General features: G+C 36.4%; 3 protein-coding genes across 7 annotated transcripts; 2 read left to right on the forward strand and 1 right to left on the reverse strand.

Annotated features, from left to right (window-relative positions):
- The first annotated feature begins 807 nt into the window (after nucleotides 1-807).
- On the forward strand, nucleotides 808-4,408 carry LOC135141826 (14-3-3 protein zeta). 4 transcript variants are annotated; one of them, XM_064073313.1, is made up of 6 exons: nucleotides 808-917; nucleotides 1,867-2,193; nucleotides 2,403-2,526; nucleotides 3,140-3,303; nucleotides 3,476-3,592; nucleotides 3,658-4,408. In XM_064073313.1, the coding sequence occupies exons 2-6, from the start codon at nucleotides 1,891-1,893 to the stop codon at nucleotides 3,694-3,696; spliced, it is 747 nt and encodes a 248-aa protein (XP_063929383.1). In that variant the 5' UTR covers nucleotides 808-917; nucleotides 1,867-1,890; the 3' UTR covers nucleotides 3,697-4,408. The 4 variants fall into 4 exon arrangements, with proteins under 4 accessions (XP_063929383.1, XP_063929379.1, XP_063929380.1 ...); XM_064073309.1 differs by lacking the exon at nucleotides 3,140-3,303 and adding an exon at nucleotides 2,843-3,006 and having other exon boundaries at nucleotides 809-917; XM_064073310.1 differs by lacking the exons at nucleotides 808-917; nucleotides 3,140-3,303 and adding exons at nucleotides 1,069-1,178; nucleotides 2,843-3,006.
- Nucleotides 4,409-5,213: 805 nt separating this feature from the next.
- On the forward strand, nucleotides 5,214-12,246 carry Ca-ma2d (Ca[2+] channel Muscle-specific alpha2/delta subunit). 2 transcript variants are annotated; one of them, XM_064073344.1, is made up of 20 exons: nucleotides 5,214-6,136; nucleotides 6,234-6,308; nucleotides 6,995-7,022; nucleotides 7,095-7,176; nucleotides 7,231-7,341; nucleotides 7,392-7,635; nucleotides 7,683-7,814; nucleotides 8,684-8,806; nucleotides 8,855-9,105; nucleotides 9,159-9,396; nucleotides 9,447-9,583; nucleotides 9,633-9,812; nucleotides 9,864-9,938; nucleotides 10,033-10,412; nucleotides 10,461-10,606; nucleotides 10,656-11,146; nucleotides 11,196-11,456; nucleotides 11,506-11,783; nucleotides 11,834-12,059; nucleotides 12,109-12,246. In XM_064073344.1, exons 2-20 carry the CDS (start codon nucleotides 6,263-6,265, stop codon nucleotides 12,196-12,198), a joined length of 3,519 nt encoding a protein of 1,172 aa, XP_063929414.1. In that variant the 5' UTR covers nucleotides 5,214-6,136; nucleotides 6,234-6,262; the 3' UTR covers nucleotides 12,199-12,246. The 2 variants fall into 2 exon arrangements, with proteins under 2 accessions (XP_063929414.1, XP_063929413.1); XM_064073343.1 differs by having other exon boundaries at nucleotides 5,214-5,775; nucleotides 5,882-6,308.
- Nucleotides 12,247-12,279: 33 nt separating this feature from the next.
- Nucleotides 12,280-16,014, reverse strand: LOC135141840 (ionotropic receptor 21a). Its single transcript, XM_064073357.1, has 5 exons — nucleotides 15,425-16,014; nucleotides 15,178-15,377; nucleotides 13,795-13,923; nucleotides 13,009-13,746; nucleotides 12,280-12,961 (listed from the first exon to the last, which is right to left on the reverse strand). Exons 1-5 carry the CDS (start codon nucleotides 15,986-15,988, stop codon nucleotides 12,280-12,282), a joined length of 2,313 nt encoding a protein of 770 aa, XP_063929427.1. The 5' UTR covers nucleotides 15,989-16,014.
- Between the last annotated feature and the right edge of the window lie 405 nt (nucleotides 16,015-16,419).

Below are 16,419 nucleotides of genomic sequence, written 5' to 3' on the forward strand. Positions count from 1 at the left end.
TGATGACGTCAATCTAAAAAATTAATAATGTGAATTTTGTGGTTTTCATTTATTTTGTACGCGTTATATGAAAGTACAAGTTCGGAAGAACAAAAACCGTTTAGAAAAAACGAATAAAAAAGTCAGATATCTGTAAAGTGTAAAGAATGTAATAAACTGATACACAACAAAGAGGTTACCGTTGAAAGCTTCATCAAACGGTTAATCGGGCATGAACGAGTAGTGTAGTAGAAAACAGCGTGTATTGTCTAGATTGAGAGAATGCAAGTATAAAATTGCATGAAATCAGATGGAATAATATTAATTATTAACGACAGGAGTATGAAATTTGAACAGTTACGCCACTGGTTTTATTTATTTTTTTAACGTTAAACACTTTACCTTTGTGGATCTATTTAAAAATTTATTATAAAACGGAATTTTATTATTAGACGTGTACATGTCGCAGAGATTTTTTTATTGTGGATGAAATAAGAGAGAGATAATGTGTCAAAAAAAAGTCCAACGTAGTAATATAATGTTTACAATATTTTGTAATCTTTAACAATGTTATGTAATTGTTTTTAAGATATTTCCCTTGGAAGTGTGTGATGAAAGCAAAACGGAATTAATAATGTCGCAAAGAGTGTGAGCAACGCTACAAGTTGAACACCGCCTTAATTAGAATTAAAAATTGTCCATGATTCATAGTGTCGTTGTATTTACAAAACCGCCGATCTCGTAGCAGATAATAATTTTAAATTCGTCCTGAATCTAGGGGAAAATTGTTTCGAGTGTTGGCGAGACATCGTCTATCTCTGTTTAGCGAAGCGAAAAGTGACCAGTCGAGTTTCTCCGTCTCGTTTCTCAGTTGTGGACGCTAGTGGTAGGATCGTTCCATTTTTCTATCTTTAAATTGTAATCAACCCTCGTAGCACGTGAGTAAAATTATTAGTAATTGTGTTGTATGGAAAAGGCGTTCGATTTTGATATAAAATTCAATGAATAATTGAGTGTATCGCCGAAGTCGGTTCGTAGGGAATGTCGCTAAACCGCCGCCATTAAAATCTGTGCGCTATCGTCTGTTCGCAAGCCCGCATCGATCCGCAGTAGTCGTGTTCTAGTCGTTGTGTCGTATGCTAGGGGTACTGTTCGGCAAAAGCTGAGAGAGATTTCAAGTAAAGTTGTTGAATTTTAATGTAAGTTGTGATTGAATATGTTGTAAAGTGTTGTTCTCGTGCTAAATGCGGCGTCCGCGAGGCCAATTCCCGCCGATTCGGGCGCAACGTGCTCATTTTGTGGAAATGAAGTCGCCATGCAATGACCTTCAACGGCGATGTTGAATTTTTTTCCGAGAAAGCGACGCTCATCCGTCGGCTCAGAGAGCGGCGCTCACCCCAGCCTCCCTTGTGAGAAATTTTTTTCGCGTCTGTGAGAATTAAAGGCGGATCGTCGGCGAAATTCCATTCAACTGCATCATGTCGGGTCGGATGGCGATATAGAACGTTGACACTTGACGATCGTCGCGATGCTCGTTTAGGTTTTTTGGCATTCGCGTATTTCGGGGTTTGACTATCGACCTGTTCGTTTTTTTCGCGTTTAACTCAGTTTTCTGGGGAAAAACCCAGTCTTAACTACGCATTACATCGAAAGGTGTGGCAGACGCCATATTGTTGAGCAGCCGGCTAGCCTCTTATACCATTTTATCGACACACAAGGGGTGGAAATACCTCGCTCTTCGCTGTCCTTAAGTCTAACCGCGTTCTAAATTTAGACTATAGGATTTTTCATAAAAGGTGGGAAATTTAATTTTGTCCGCAACGCGACGCGATTTTATTCGATTTTAGCCGGTTTTTAGTGATGTAATAATTCCATTTTTCCGTTTAGATTTAGAATTTAGAGCAAGCCACAATGTCTGCCCCCGACAAAGATGAGCTAGTGCAAAGGGCGAAACTCGCAGAACAGGCCGAAAGGTACGATGACATGGCTTCGGCGATGAAATCAGTCACAGAAACTGGGGTTGAACTCAGTAATGAAGAAAGGAACCTCCTATCGGTCGCGTACAAAAACGTCGTTGGTGCCAGAAGATCGTCGTGGAGAGTCATTTCCTCAATTGAACAAAAGACTGAGGGCTCGGAACGCAAACAGCAGATGGCCAAAGAATACCGAGAAAAAGTCGAAAAAGAACTAAGGGAAATCTGTGACGACGTCCTCGTAAGTACTATTCCACACAAACCCGAACACATTTTCAATTTTTTCCATAAACTTATCCGCGGTACACTTTGAAAATCGGTAATGTGGGTCATCCTAAGACTCATCCACAATAACGATGTCAGATCCGTCAACTTTCGTTCTTATGAATTCAAATCGACGAATATTTTCCTACCCCCGAGGAAAAAACACACGGTCTTTATTTCTTACAGGGTCTTCTTGACAAATACTTGATCCCCAAAGCCAGCAACGCGGAATCAAAAGTTTTTTACCTGAAAATGAAAGGGGACTACTACCGATATTTGGCCGAAGTAGCCACAGGAGACACGAGAAACGGTGAGCATGTTCGGTCTGAATTTTTTTAAGTGGGCAAACAACAATGGGGAACTTGTTTGAGTTGCTGCGCCAATCAGGACCGGCGTTAGATGATAATTTTAGGGGAAAGTGACGATCGCGATCCATTATTAAACATGACAGTAATTTATGACTGGCATGTAATAAAAACTGATTGTGGAATATTACACCAAAAGACACTCGAACGTAACACGAGTTCTAAAAATACAGTAACGAAAAAAAGCGATGTATGAATCGTTTTTCAAGTTCCCCGTTGGTTGCTGTGTGGACATGGTTATTTACTTTTGCCCGCTTTCAGCCGTCGTCGATTATTCACAAAAGGCTTACCAAGACGCTTTTGAAATCTCAAAGGCAAAAATGACGCCCACACATCCCATCAGATTAGGTCTTGCCCTAAACTTCTCAGTTTTCTATTATGAGATATTAAATTCACCAGACAAGGCTTGTCAGTTAGCTAAACAGGTTAATATGAATTTTGTTTCTTAGTGTCTATAGCACACAGGGCGGAATTACATGTGGTGGATCTGTTTTGATTTTTGTTGTTTTATTTATTTTTGTTTGTGGCAGTATAATAATTGTCGATTTTTATTGCTAGAAGTGGTGGAGGATTCACAAAAGGCGTACCAGGAAGCATTTGACATTGCTAAATCAAAAATGCAATCGACACATCCAATTAGACTGGGACTTGCGTTAAATTTCTCGGTGTTTTATTATGAAATTATTAATTCTCCAGCACGCGCCTGCCATCTCGCAAAACAGGTTATAAATGTGTTCAGTGTGTTTAAATTTTTTTTTTTTATTTTATTAACTGGTTGAATTAACACTTACCACATGTAATTCAGCCTGCCGTACTAACGTAATAACAGTAGTGTGTATAATGTTGAATTTCTCTTGATTTCTCCCACTTATACACATGTACTTGTCACTATAGGCCTTCGATGATGCAATAGCGGAGTTGGACACGTTAAATGAAGACTCCTATAAGGACAGTACTCTCATTATGCAGCTCCTCCGAGACAACCTCACACTCTGGACAAGTGACACACAGGTGGGTTTTCGTCGATCGTGATCTCTTGGTCAGGCGCTGATCGCTTGCTTCGATTTGTGTTACAGGGCGAAGCGGATGAGCCTCAAGAGACTGGTGATAATTGAAGTGTGGCGTCCGTTTTCAAATTATTCGTTAAAAATGAAGTTTCATGTAAGTTAACGTATTCGTGGAACTTGGTTGTGAAATTTCATTGACAGTTTTAAGCAAAAGTTTCACCAGATGAAACTTGATATTTAACAATGTTTTTAGGAGATGTGTAAATCGTTAAAATTTATTACATTTTCACACAACCAAACAATGTCAGCCACAAAATAAGTTATAAGTAAAATGCATCATGGATTCAATTTTACCGGAAGTTGTGTGATTTCTTTATATATTTTTTGCATTCTATTTTCTTTGTTTTCTTTTATTTTTTGTAATTAGTGTTTTCATTTTTCCATACATGTAATTTATTTGAAATTTCAGTAATTTTTTTGATTTCTAACTTGTTAACTATTAAAATTATTATTTAAATAACACTGTTTTAGTTATATTTTTTTTGTATTCGTCCATTGTTGAAATCTCCAAAAATAAATCATACCTATACCTCTTTATACATTAAAAAAAAGCCTGTACCTTAGTCCACAAAATTATTTTGCACTCCGCTGCATGGGCCGTATCTGCCTTCCCCCCCTTGTTTACCGTCAACTCACTTTGGATGTGCTATATATAAATGTATGAATATGTATTAAAATAAACTGCTATCAGCTCTACTTGTTTTCTGTTGTATCTGGCAAATATGTATATTTGTCTGATATCAATAAATTTTTCAAAATCTATTTTGTTTTATTTATGTAGGTGTATTAATTGGAAGCATTCAAACTATTGTCAAAGTGCGAATGTAACTACATGTAAAATTGTTTTATATAAATCTGATGTTACGTGTTGTATTTATGAAAACGTAGTTAAAAAGGTGACATGTAATTGGTCAGATTCTAGCTGATGATGGTCGTTGGAGGGGACAGCAGAATACTGTCTTGATTTGAGGCTCGCATAAGTCACAGCTCTCGGTGACTTATGATGGTCCCAATTTTTTTTATTTTTGTTTTCCAGATTAAAGATAGTACATTTTAAGCCTGTAAAAATGTCATCAAATAAAATTCTTTGAAAACATGTTACCCTTTTTAATTCACATCCCCGTTGGATCGATCACAAACAAAGCGCGATAATTGGGCAATGTTTACTTGTCCATTGTATTTTTTAAACGTCAAGGGATTATTCTGACGTTCACTGATTAAACAATAATAACTGAAATTGTACATACGTTACGTAAATTCTAACTAATCGAATTGTTTATTTTTACAAGGTTGATTTTCCATGCCAATGATTAATTATCGCTTTTACACAAGGAAATTTATTGTGTCCTCAAATATAAATGGGTTAATATTAGACGGGTTGAGGTCATGCAAGAAATATTTTAGCAGTGGCAACGTCACCCCGACCAACCCCCGATGTGAATTGACCCTTAAACCAAATATTGATTAAAACACAAACGAGAATAATGCACATGCGTTTGGAGATGATCCGCTACCACATCGACTCCATTGCATTGGCGTTGGACCGGGATTACAACCCCTAACGTAATAAACAATACAGTTTCGTTTCGACCTCAAAATTTTTAACCAATATCAAAGTATTATAAAAACGTTTGTCGCTTTTGAGTTGCTATGTATCCGGGCTCGACCTGGAAACAGCGACACGACCCGAAGATTTCGAATTTTGAAGCTTATATCCAGGGTTCGGCTAGTTTGGTTGTTGTTCCCACGCGTTGCGTGCACGCAGGGCTCGAATCAAGGGCCAACTGTTGATCTTACGACCCGTGCGAAGGAGCTAGTTTTATATAAATGGGAAAAAAATAAAGCGAGATCTCGAATCTGATGTCAGATGCTGTGACCTAGATTGTCCCGGGAGGAAAGGAGGGCCTTCACCACCCACGAAACGACTTTGATGCGCCGTTTGTTTAATCTCCGGGTCGGAATTATCGTCTGAGAAGTAATAAACGTACGGATGTTATTTTGACAACAAAATTAATTTAAATGAAGAACGAAATTAAACTCGGAAAATATAAAACTGAGGAAGTTCACAAAGCAAAAAGAAGCTGCAGAGTAAATATTTTTTACAAATATTTTTTCATGTAGGCGAAGGTAAGATGAAATGAAATATCCACCTAAAAAAGAAGACCGTTTTTTAAATTACATGGAAATAAGCCTTTGATTGTTACAAGTTTTACTCCTTGATATTGTTTTATAGATCAGTTTTCAATTCAATGGGCAATTTTTCCAACAACATATAGAAATAACAATAAAAACACACGCAAACTCTATTATATGCCAGAATTATATCGTCTGAGAAGTAATAAAGCGTACGGTTGTTATTTCGACAACAAAATTAATTTAAATGAAAGAACGAAATTAAGCTCGAAAAATACAAAACAGGAGACGTTCGCAAAGCAAAAACCAGTTGCAGAGTAAATATATTTTACAAATATATATCGGATCTACAAAGGTAAGATATAAATAAGTTAAATACCTACCTAAAAAATAAAATTACATGGAAATAATCGTTACAAATTTGTACATCTCGATACGTATGTGTTTTATAGATCAATTTTCAATCCAGTGGGAAATTTCAATGGGCTACTCGACGTCTCCGTTTATTGTCATACGCTGGATTGACGGTGAGTCCAAAATTTAGAAATTTAAAGAATTCATATTCATTAGTTAGTCGGGTTTAGGTCTTTTCTGCTCGAAAATGCCAATATAGTTGACGAAACGCGTCCATATTTGCATTAAATTGTTTCAGTGATGAAACTTAAAACTGTACATTAATTAAGTACATTTGGAGCTTAAATTAAACAAAATTTTGCTTTCAAGACGTAGAGTAATGAACAAAACTTAGAGACAAAAGTAGAAGTTGTAACAGAGTCATGACGTGTATGACAGTTTGTTTTTAATGATGTCCATCTAGCTCTATTTTTATGTTTTTATTATGGATTTAATTGCGTTATGTATAACTGGTTGTCTATATCACTATAAAGCACAACGTGCTTAAATTAACACTAAAGCGTGCAATTGCAATGAAAAAGGGTTATAAACTACCACGGATAATTAACTGTCATCGCTTGATGGATATCACATAACGGTGATTAAATTGGTAATGAATTATTTTGGAAGAGTGGGGTCGGCAAAATTTTCCCGATCAGCTCCGGCTAGGATACCTAGTCCATCTAAAAATAAAGCAGTGTATTTTCGAGACCCACCGTAATAAAGTAGGTCTCATTTACTAATGAAGAAAAATAAATGATGTTTTTCCAAAGACACCTGATTATATTTCTTTTAATTTTTCTATTCGGACCGTTCGTAGCCAAATGTCATAAACTTCAAGAAGAGCAGTAAGTATTTGCTGTTTAATGGTAAAGCGTGCTTAACAATGTAATTACGCCTTTATTTTTACTAAATTGTAGAATTTCGGCATGGGCAAAAAAAATCGGAGACGACTTATGGAAGCTGGGGGAGGTTACAACAAAATTTAAAGAAATACAAGGAGTACTAACGTTAGTTATCACAAAATGAAAGAGATTTCATGTTTTGTGTTTCTAGAGCTACCTTTTTTTCAACGCACAAGTCGAAGAGAAAAAATTAGAAGATCTGATTTTAGAAGTAGGGAAGGACATAGAGCGCATGATGGACCGAAAAAGTGACGCTATTAAGGTAAATAATGTTAAAGTTTCTCATTTATGTCGTTTGAAATTTTACCTTAGTGTATTTCGGAAAAAGCTGAAAGTGCCGCTGAAGCCCGAGAGTACAACGGTTCGGACTTCCAGTACTACAGCTCCAAATATTCAAACGTGGTAAACGAACCCAAAGTGGAGTTGCCAGAAGGAGTTACTGAAAATGAAGACATGTATTTAACACTGGAACTTAACCACGATACGCACTTTTACAATTTGGCTGTAGATACCGCGAGAAGTTCGGTTCATGTTCCGACCAACATTTATGACAAACGTAAGTACTCTTTTAAAAAGAGAAAAAGTACTTGTGTTTTTTTGTAGACAAAGATCCAGCCTTTGCAATTCAGTGGTCAGAAGAGTTGGATGAAGTTTTTGTTCAAAATTATAATTCAGATCCTGCGCTGTCTTGGCAGTATTTTGGAAGTAGTACAGGAATTTTGAGACATTATCCAGGTACGGACTATCTTTATAGTTATATGGTTATGGTACAAATCTATATATAAACTGACGAATGCGAAGGCCACTGCTTACATTTTGCGGTTTATAAGAAATAAATGTATACAAACTACAAATTTTACACGAACGCATGAGTTAAAAATAATTCCAACTTTTTGAAAGTTTTATAATCCGCATCCTGCATTTACGTATTTGAGGTTTTGGCGCAACTTAAGTTCGAAACGACTTATCTTTTATGCGCAGGCGCAAAATTCACCGCTAAGTGCTATATGATATTTACAAATGTCGAGTTTTGGCGTTTACATAGAAAAAATATCAGGAGATCAGAGTTAGATAAAACGCAATCTAGACGGCGCCACACTAAGGAGAATTATCTTTTCACGTTTGTTGGATTAAGACCTTTATCGACCTGCCTTATTTGTTATGTTACATGATTAGGTATTCGACGAAAAAATACCAAACAATGAATTGTGATGATGTTATGTTAAAAGTGTATGATTTAGAAGTTGAAGCCGAATAGTGCCCCACATTACTTAGCAAAAGAATGTGCTAAAGTTTGATCTCACTAAATTTTCAGACTTTCAACTTTGAAGCGATCTCTACTTTTGACTGTTCCTAACGGACAGGTGACGCCATCTGACGAAATTGTTTGACGCGCGGATCCTAGTCCTTTGAACTGTTTACTGAATTAGAGTTTGAATTTTTGTCTTTAGGGTTTGTAGATTAAGCATAGATATTGAACTATTTAAAAACTTCAGTAATGGTGGAAATAAAAAAACTAACTAAATGAAAGCACAAAAATCTAATAAATAGTATGAGTATTTAACTATGATAATGACAATAAGAGCTAAAATTTTATGTTGCAGCAAAGAAGTGGCCAGATTTTGCAAAGGACGAGTTCGATTGTCGTGTCAGAACTTGGTACATTGAAGCCGCCACTTGCACCAAAGACGTAATTATTCTCGTAGACAGTTCTGGGTCGATGGATGGTAACACTATCTCTAAAACATCGTTGAATAATACAGTGATTATTTTAGGAATGGGCAGACACATTGGAGCTTTAACTGTCAATACTATCCTTGACACTTTTTCCAACAACGATTACGTTAACGTTTTGTTTTACAGTAATGAAACCACAAACTTTTCGATTCCGTGTTTTAGAGACCTGTTAGTACAAGCTACACCCGAAAACATAATGATATTCAAAGAAGCAATACGTCACTTTTATCCTTCCGGGAAAACTGATTTACCTCAGGCTTTACAAATGGCTTTTGATATTCTAGAAAAGGTTACTACGTGTTTAGAATATCGTTCTTGAGTTAATAAGAAGTATGTTTGTAGTATCGTGAAAAACGTGGATGCAATACTCCTCCTGGTGACGAGGAAGACGGGAAGAGTAAAGCTTGCAACCAAGCAATTATGTTAGTCACTGACGGCATTATACGAAATTTGAGTGACATAGTCATAAAGAATAATCATCTAGAGGGTGGTAATATTCCAGTACGAATTTTTACATATTTGATAGGTAAAGAAGTGACGAATGTTGCTGAAATCAGATGGATGGCTTGTGCCAACAGAGGTAACGCAATTTTCCGTCGCTAATTGTGTCAATTTCAGGATAGTTTTTAGGATTTTACACCCATGTGCAAACTCTGGAACAAGTTACTTCAGCCGTACTGCAATATATTAACGTCATTGCTAGACCCTTGGTGTTACAAGCTGATGATCACCCTATATCGTGGACTCACGCGTACATAGATATGACTGTACGTGACCAACCAAGTTGTACCCATTTTAACCAGATTATCGTTTCAGTATGACGATACAAAAGATGACCAAATTAACGTCCCCTATAGACTTTTAACGTCAGCCGCGGTTCCAGCCTTTGACAAGAAAAGTAACCGCAATAACCAAACTAGAGTGGCAAAGTTATTAGGAGTGGCAGGAACTGACGTTCCTATTGACGAAATTGAGAAACTAACTTTGCCTTATAAAGTAAGTAATATTGTATTTGTGAAAGTTGGATTATCACTGTTAAAATTGTAGTTAGGTGTTAACGCTTATGCATTCATTGTAAGTAACAATGGTTACGTTCTGATGCACCGAGACTTTCGACCAATGGTAAGTGTGCAATTACTGACCTATTTGGTGTTTCAAAGTAAATACTCTACAAGAGTATGTAAATTTACGATTTCTTTAATCCTTGTATGAAAAGTTTGAAGGAAACTTGCGTAAGAACTACAACAGCATAGATCTGGTGGAGGTGGAACAGTTTGATGAAGAGTTACCAGCAAGAGTGATTTCTTCAGAACTGGAAAATTTACGAAATAGTATTGTCAATGGTTCCCAGGGAAAAATTGGTGGTATTCCTGTTAAGTACCACTATGACAATATGAGACGTGTCACTACCGATAAATATGACTTTTATTACGTTCCTTTGAACCAAACCCCATTTTCTCTAGCTTTTGCTGTACCCGATGGTTATGGACACTTTTCACTGCACGTCGAAGACGAAATCAGAAATGACAGACATAAACCTGGAGTGAAAATTACTGACTATTTTAATGGTTCTAATTGGAAAATACACCCTAAATGGTAATCTACAACTATTCGAAAACCCACACTAATTAAAGTATTTTCAAGGGTGTACTGCAAATATCACTATCTGGAAGGACACGAATATGCGACACCAGAGATGGAAATAATTCATTTTCTGGAGAAAGTCAACAACGCTGATTTTATTTGGGAAAAACAGTACGAAAGTAGTGCAACGGAAGAATTAACCAAAGGTAGTATATCGTCTAAGTCTACTTAATTACTCTACACTTAATCTAACAGTTGATTGTGGCCGCAAAACCCACGAACCTGACGACTACTACTGCGACCAACATCTAGTGGAAAGGCTGGTTTTTGACGCTAAGAATACGTTTGCGGCCTTTGAAGGCGCATCTTGGAAGGACGTGGATCACTGGTTCAAGGCTTACAATATCACTCTTCGGTTTGTAGCAACGATGAGCGGTTTGACTCGGTGGGAATACATTTCAAAGGAGGTAGAAAGCAACACGAAGAAAGAATTCGGTGACTGGCATTCCAAGGCTATCGATGAAACGTGGTATAAAAGTGCCGTGATTCAACATCGCTATGATCCTGAGTCTTTTGTTTATTCTGTGCCTTTTGATTTGCAAGAAAATGAGGAGGTAATGGTAACAGCAAGTTATGCAGTTTATCTTTCGGATGCAGAAACCAACGCTCCTGGCTGCGTCGTAGGATTCCAGTTCGCACATAAGAATTTTGTGGAAATTGTGAAAAAAGTGACTGAGCACGTTGCGGTAAGTATGATGACGATGTAAATAAGAGATTTTATAAGCTCGTTTTCAGAGTGCGTGTGCAAATTGCAGCACTTGTGATGGTAAAAATCTGACGTGTTATATAATTGACGCAGATGGTTACATTGTAGTGTCTCATTCTAATAAGAGTGAGGATTCTAGTAACACGGGAAGATTTTTTGGAGAAATTGCAAATGACATTATGGAATCGATGGTTAACGAAAAGATTTTTGAAAAAGTTACTATTTATGATTATCAGGCTGTTTGTAATGTTAATGACGATGGAATCAGCGATGCCAGTATTTTGTTTACTGTAATATAACAAACATACTTTTTTAAAAAAGTAATGGGACTCATTTTAGCCACTACATTATTTAAAGTCGCTAATTAGTTGGTGTATCTTGAAACTATCGTGGGTGACTTTGGAAGTCAATCTTTATAATTTGTGGAAGCCCATTTACACATTTGCTAATGACATTAGTGAAGCCCTGAACGACACGGAAGCAGAAGAAGTGGTGGTGGTGGAACATGACGAAAGCGACTACTATGATTGTGAAAAGTATAGGAACTTATATATGTTACAGCAGAAGAAAAATGAATATATACGAGATAATTTGGTGGTGGAAATACCTGCCAATAAGTATGTTACCTAAACTCAAAATCACAGTCCTAATCAAAAATATTTTACAGCCATAGCTGTAAATCTTACTATATTAAAAAAATACCTCACAGCAACCTTTTATTTGTTGCTATAAACCATACAAAAAAACACGAGTGCCATGTCCCTTCTCGTTTACATTCCACTAAGCCGAGAAAAATCGAATATAATGACAGCATGAGTTACTCTTGCCAAAAACTCGATCTGAATAATCTTCCTAGAAGAAGATTAGCTGGTTGTTATAACGAACATCCTCTGGTATCTACTCTTTTACCATAAATATTCAACACTATAAATTTATTTTTAGGAAAGCGAAATAAGAATTTGCGGTCGATCAGCCACAACGAAAATCGGGTACCTTACAATAATTGTGTGTTTATTAAGTCGGTACTTGTAAATAAGTGCAATTGTAAATGTGTAAATAAAGATAATGTTATTTTTCCCACTGTGCTTCTATCATTTTGGTTAGTTTAACTTGTTAATTAGTTTTTTTCATGTTATTTTCTTCGTTTAATTCTTCCTTAACGTTACCATCATCAGCGTTCACATCTCCAAACATTTCTTCAAAGTTAAAAAGTTTATTGATATGTTCTTCTATGTCTTCTTCTGATTCATCTTCATTCTGTTGATGTATAATACAGTTGTGTTCACTCATTTGTCGTTCTTCAACAACAAGTTCTTCAACTGTATGATTTTCAAAAGAGTTGTATTGTATAGAATCTATTTTTTCTCTTGGTGTTGGTGTTTTATATGACCGATGATTGCTTTGTATGCTGCTGCCGGATTGGTCGCGTTTTCTTTTACACAAATGTAAGCACCCTCCCATCCACTCTGATAGCAAAGAAGCTCCGCCCAAAAGAAAACCTATACCTAAAAGTAAAAACATTCCTTGCGTGTCATCTAGTGTCAAAGCTCTGTCTTCCACACTCAAACTTCGTAAGTTATTACCGAAAGAATTGGCTGCTAGAAGTTTACCGGTGGCACTCCGAATCATTTCCCATTCAACATCTTTTTTTAATTTGTATATTAACCCGCTTTGAACTACTCTCAAAATACCTAGATCGATGATTTTGCTATAAAGAGAATTTTTGCTGTATATCAAACCAACACCAAAGGGGGCGAAACAGTGTGACGAAATATGAAGTAAAGAGCGTTTGTTTCTGTAATAAAATCGTTATAAATTGCTAAATAGAGATACTTTACTAACTTCGTAGTAAAGTTTGTTCGGACGATGTAGTCCAACTGAGCTTTAGAACCCATAAATGCGTACGGCCAAAAGAAAGCTTTTGTTATATTTTTCAAACCGGAGTGAACGTCTGGGACCAAATCGATGTTTTTTAGTAACTTTGTAGTAACAGGATCGCTGGAATTTTCAAACCAGTACTGCCAACCTCCCTTATCGAGAGTACCAATTTGATATCTGCCACTAATAAGTTGTTCTGGAGTGTCAACAGTTTCTGGGTAGATCGGAAGAGTGACAAAAGCTATTATAGACCCTGTATAGCACGCAGTAACAATAATCGTGAACATCCAGTAGAAACCAATTAATAGCCTTGTTGCAAATTTATCCGTTCTACTCCAGGAATTTTTCCCCATAAAAGTAAAAGCGTTAGTAAACGTACCAAAGACGTACCAAAACATATTTTCTATTTCTTCTGGTCGTTCTATAATCTGTCGAAAACTGTGTTTATCAGAAAACGCCAAAGGAAAAATTGCAACTAAGTATATAATTGTTAGAGTCAACCAAACACTCCAGTGAAAGGGTCCCATTATTGCTCGATAGCGTGGCAGAGCTGTCGATGTTAAAGAGATAAAAGCTGCGCAGTCTTGAGAATGCATTTGAGAAGTGTCTGCCGTTTTTATTATTTCTTTTGTTATATAAACTCCAGCGATACCCATATTGGCTCTATTATTTTTAACAACTGTGATTATAGATTCAACAGATCTAAAATTGGAAGGTTAGGTAGTACCGACAATTGCTGAGTGTGCAAACCCTTGCAACTCCCAGTTTCTAGCTTCTCGGTAGTCTGTAGTAAAGTTGAACATTTTTGATAGTAAATTTAATAAACGAATTTCAATGCCGTCCCATTCGACGTCATTATCGTCGTCGTCGTCGCTGCTCCTGAAAATGACAGACTTTAGCAACACTGGATCGATTATCAACATTGGTCAAATTGCTGCTAGCCAAGTTTAACATGATGATTGGAGATTTTCAAACCGGATATTTGGTAACAGGAAACCAGTACTAGGATTTGGTGTTTGTGATTTACAGTGATAAGCATTGAAATAACAAAACCACATAGTCATATCGGTAGCCTGTTCATGGCTTCACAGCTTGACAATCCTTCCCACAAATATGCTTTGATGAGCAATCTTTGCTAGTGTGAATCCACGTAAATGGCGTACTTGAATAAAGAGAATAAGTAATAAACTTGGGTCATTCGAGATAAGGAGAGTAATCCAGCGCAAAAACGGGATTACAACTCGTACTGTTGTGACGACAGGCGGTTACGTAGTGTTGCGGTACCACACACCGTGGAAATCCCCTTTTAGATTCCAACCGACTAATTTTATGGCTGGCTTGCGCGTTTCTAGGAACAAGGAACGTTGGCTCAGGTATTTGATCAATGAAGGCTCGCCCACAAAATTGGACACATAAGGTACTAGTCTGGTCTGAAGATTTTCACTGGTTCCTCTCTGGTATATCATGGTAGATGAATAGGAGAGTTTTGTGGATGAGGGTACACACGGAATGACCTCAGAAGGTTTATCGATGCTTATGGTACTACATAGAACGACCGCAGCGCTACTCGAGCAAAATATATGAACACCTACGTTAGGAATATCTTTCATAATAATAGACTTAAAGTACTTGGTCCACAGATATTAGAACTCTTGAGTAGTTTGTATGGTTCTTCTAAATATATAAAAAAAATTTAAGGCACACTCTATTTAGATCAAAGTACACAAACAAGTAAATTGTTTGGAATGCAAATTATGATAGTTCCCACAATCTGGTGCAGAGTTACGGAAAATCCACTATTTCCTGAACCCTTATCTCATAAAACAGATAAAGCAATTCCGATGACGTAATATGTCGGTTTTGATCATAGCGTGTTTGTATTGACGGAAATAAATTTTATTGTACAGAAAATCGTTGTTTGCATAGATAGAACCGAGCTAGTCAGGGAAATAAATTCCAACCGAAAACGCAAAATGACTCAAGGTTTCTTATATCTTTATTTACATTTTTAGGTAAATATTAATCGGTGAAATAGGTAGATTTAACTTGATTCTATCTAAAAAGTAAACCGTTTGCAATATTTTTGTGCACTACTAATCATTAATAAAGTTTTTATTGAAAGTCTGTACTCACTTTTTAATAACAAATGGCGGCTGATGAGCTACTGTGATAATAAACCTATGACCGGAAAACCCGTCAGTAATTTTCCTTGGAAACAATAGTACCGGAGTTTTGGAAAACCGTCCATTTTTCCAAGATGTCAAAACCTGATGATTGCTCGAACCCAAACCATCCACATACAGTTTGTGTGTGTATAATATATACGGCAATTCCTACAAGACAATGTAACCTTGTGTATGCATTAAATTAAGACACTTGCAATATTCGACAAGACGATTTTTTCAGACTTGGCAATAACTAAAATATTCAGGAAATTTTGGGACTCCTCCCTTGCTAAAAATTCGTAAACCCTCCACTGAGAAGATCGAGCTACTAGTACTACTTTATTGTTGCTTTGGGGACCAATGACACTCATACACCTCATCACATCCTTAAGAAACAGTATATAACTGATGCAAGTGTCAGAATTTGTCACAATTTCTGGTACTTTCATGAAGTACTCTTCCGTTATTTGCCCATGAACGTAGGGAATCGGAAAAATTCGAAACAGTCTTTCAAGCAAAAGATCGTCACTGATTTCTGTAAAAACATCATAAAGGATGATTGCGGTACAACCTGACAGTTCTTCAAGGGCTACTTTACTAATCAAAGTAACTAAGGATTCGGTTTGATCGAAGTGTTCTAAGCTACCCAAGAACTTATCTTCCCATTTTTCCAGCTGCGATTTTTCGTGTGATTTTTGCAAAGCTCTTTTGACTAAAGAGTGACTTTGTGAAGCTAAAGCCCCAAGAACAAAACTTGAGAACAGAAAATATCGTGTCATTGCAACGATTGATACAAAAGTGTGTCTTCGACTTGTATCTATATTTGTGGGTTTGTATTATTGGAAAGTTGCACGTGTCTTAAGAAATTATTAAAGACAACACGCAAGCTTTCTTAGGCTTAGTAAAGATTAGTTCGTGGTTTTAATAATGAGTAAGTGAAATGATGATACAACTGTAAATATGAATGTATTTTTTATTTGAAGACTGATAAGACCATGATCCTGTTTTTAGAATATGAATATGTATATTTATCGTTGTTTACATACTGTGTGTTCGATACTAAAGTAAATTGGATTAAAGAGATTAAATGTATGTGTTTTTTTTTAAATAAATTTATCATTTGATATTCTGCTACAAACTCAAAAGTGCAAGTATTTGATTATAAGGTGTTCAAATTTGTTTTTTTTTATCGACCATAAAAACGTTTAAA

This window comes from Zophobas morio, unplaced genomic scaffold (assembly GCF_036711695.1).
Source record: "Zophobas morio isolate AGI-343-1 ecotype UQ-CSIRO unplaced genomic scaffold, CSIRO_AGI_Zmor_V1 ptg000044l, whole genome shotgun sequence".
Lineage (NCBI taxonomy): Eukaryota > Metazoa > Arthropoda > Insecta > Coleoptera > Tenebrionidae > Zophobas > Zophobas morio.

Coding starts and splice junctions, on each gene's coding strand:
- LOC135141826 (XM_064073313.1), top strand. CDS start 1,891: ATGTCTGCCCCCGACAAAGATGAGCTAGTGCAAAGGGCGAAACTCGCA. Junction 2,194..2,402: donor AAATCTGTGACGACGTCCTC/GTAAGTACTATT, acceptor TATTTCTTACAG/GGTCTTCTTGACAAATACTT. Junction 3,304..3,475: donor CCTGCCATCTCGCAAAACAG/GTTATAAATGTG, acceptor TTGTCACTATAG/GCCTTCGATGATGCAATAGC.
- Ca-ma2d (XM_064073343.1), top strand. CDS start 6,182: ATGGAAATAATCGTTACAAATTTGTACATCTCGATACGTATGTGTTTT. Junction 7,342..7,391: donor GAAAAAGTGACGCTATTAAG/GTAAATAATGTT, acceptor ATTTTACCTTAG/TGTATTTCGGAAAAAGCTGA. Junction 11,457..11,505: donor ATGCCAGTATTTTGTTTACT/GTAATATAACAA, acceptor GACTCATTTTAG/CCACTACATTATTTAAAGTC.
- LOC135141840 (XM_064073357.1), bottom strand. CDS start 15,988: ATGACACGATATTTTCTGTTCTCAAGTTTTGTTCTTGGGGCTTTAGCT. Junction 13,747..13,794: donor AGAAACTGGGAGTTGCAAGG/GTTTGCACACTC, acceptor TTCCAATTTTAG/ATCTGTTGAATCTATAATCA. Junction 12,962..13,008: donor CGAACAAACTTTACTACGAA/GTTAGTAAAGTA, acceptor ATTTTATTACAG/AAACAAACGCTCTTTACTTC.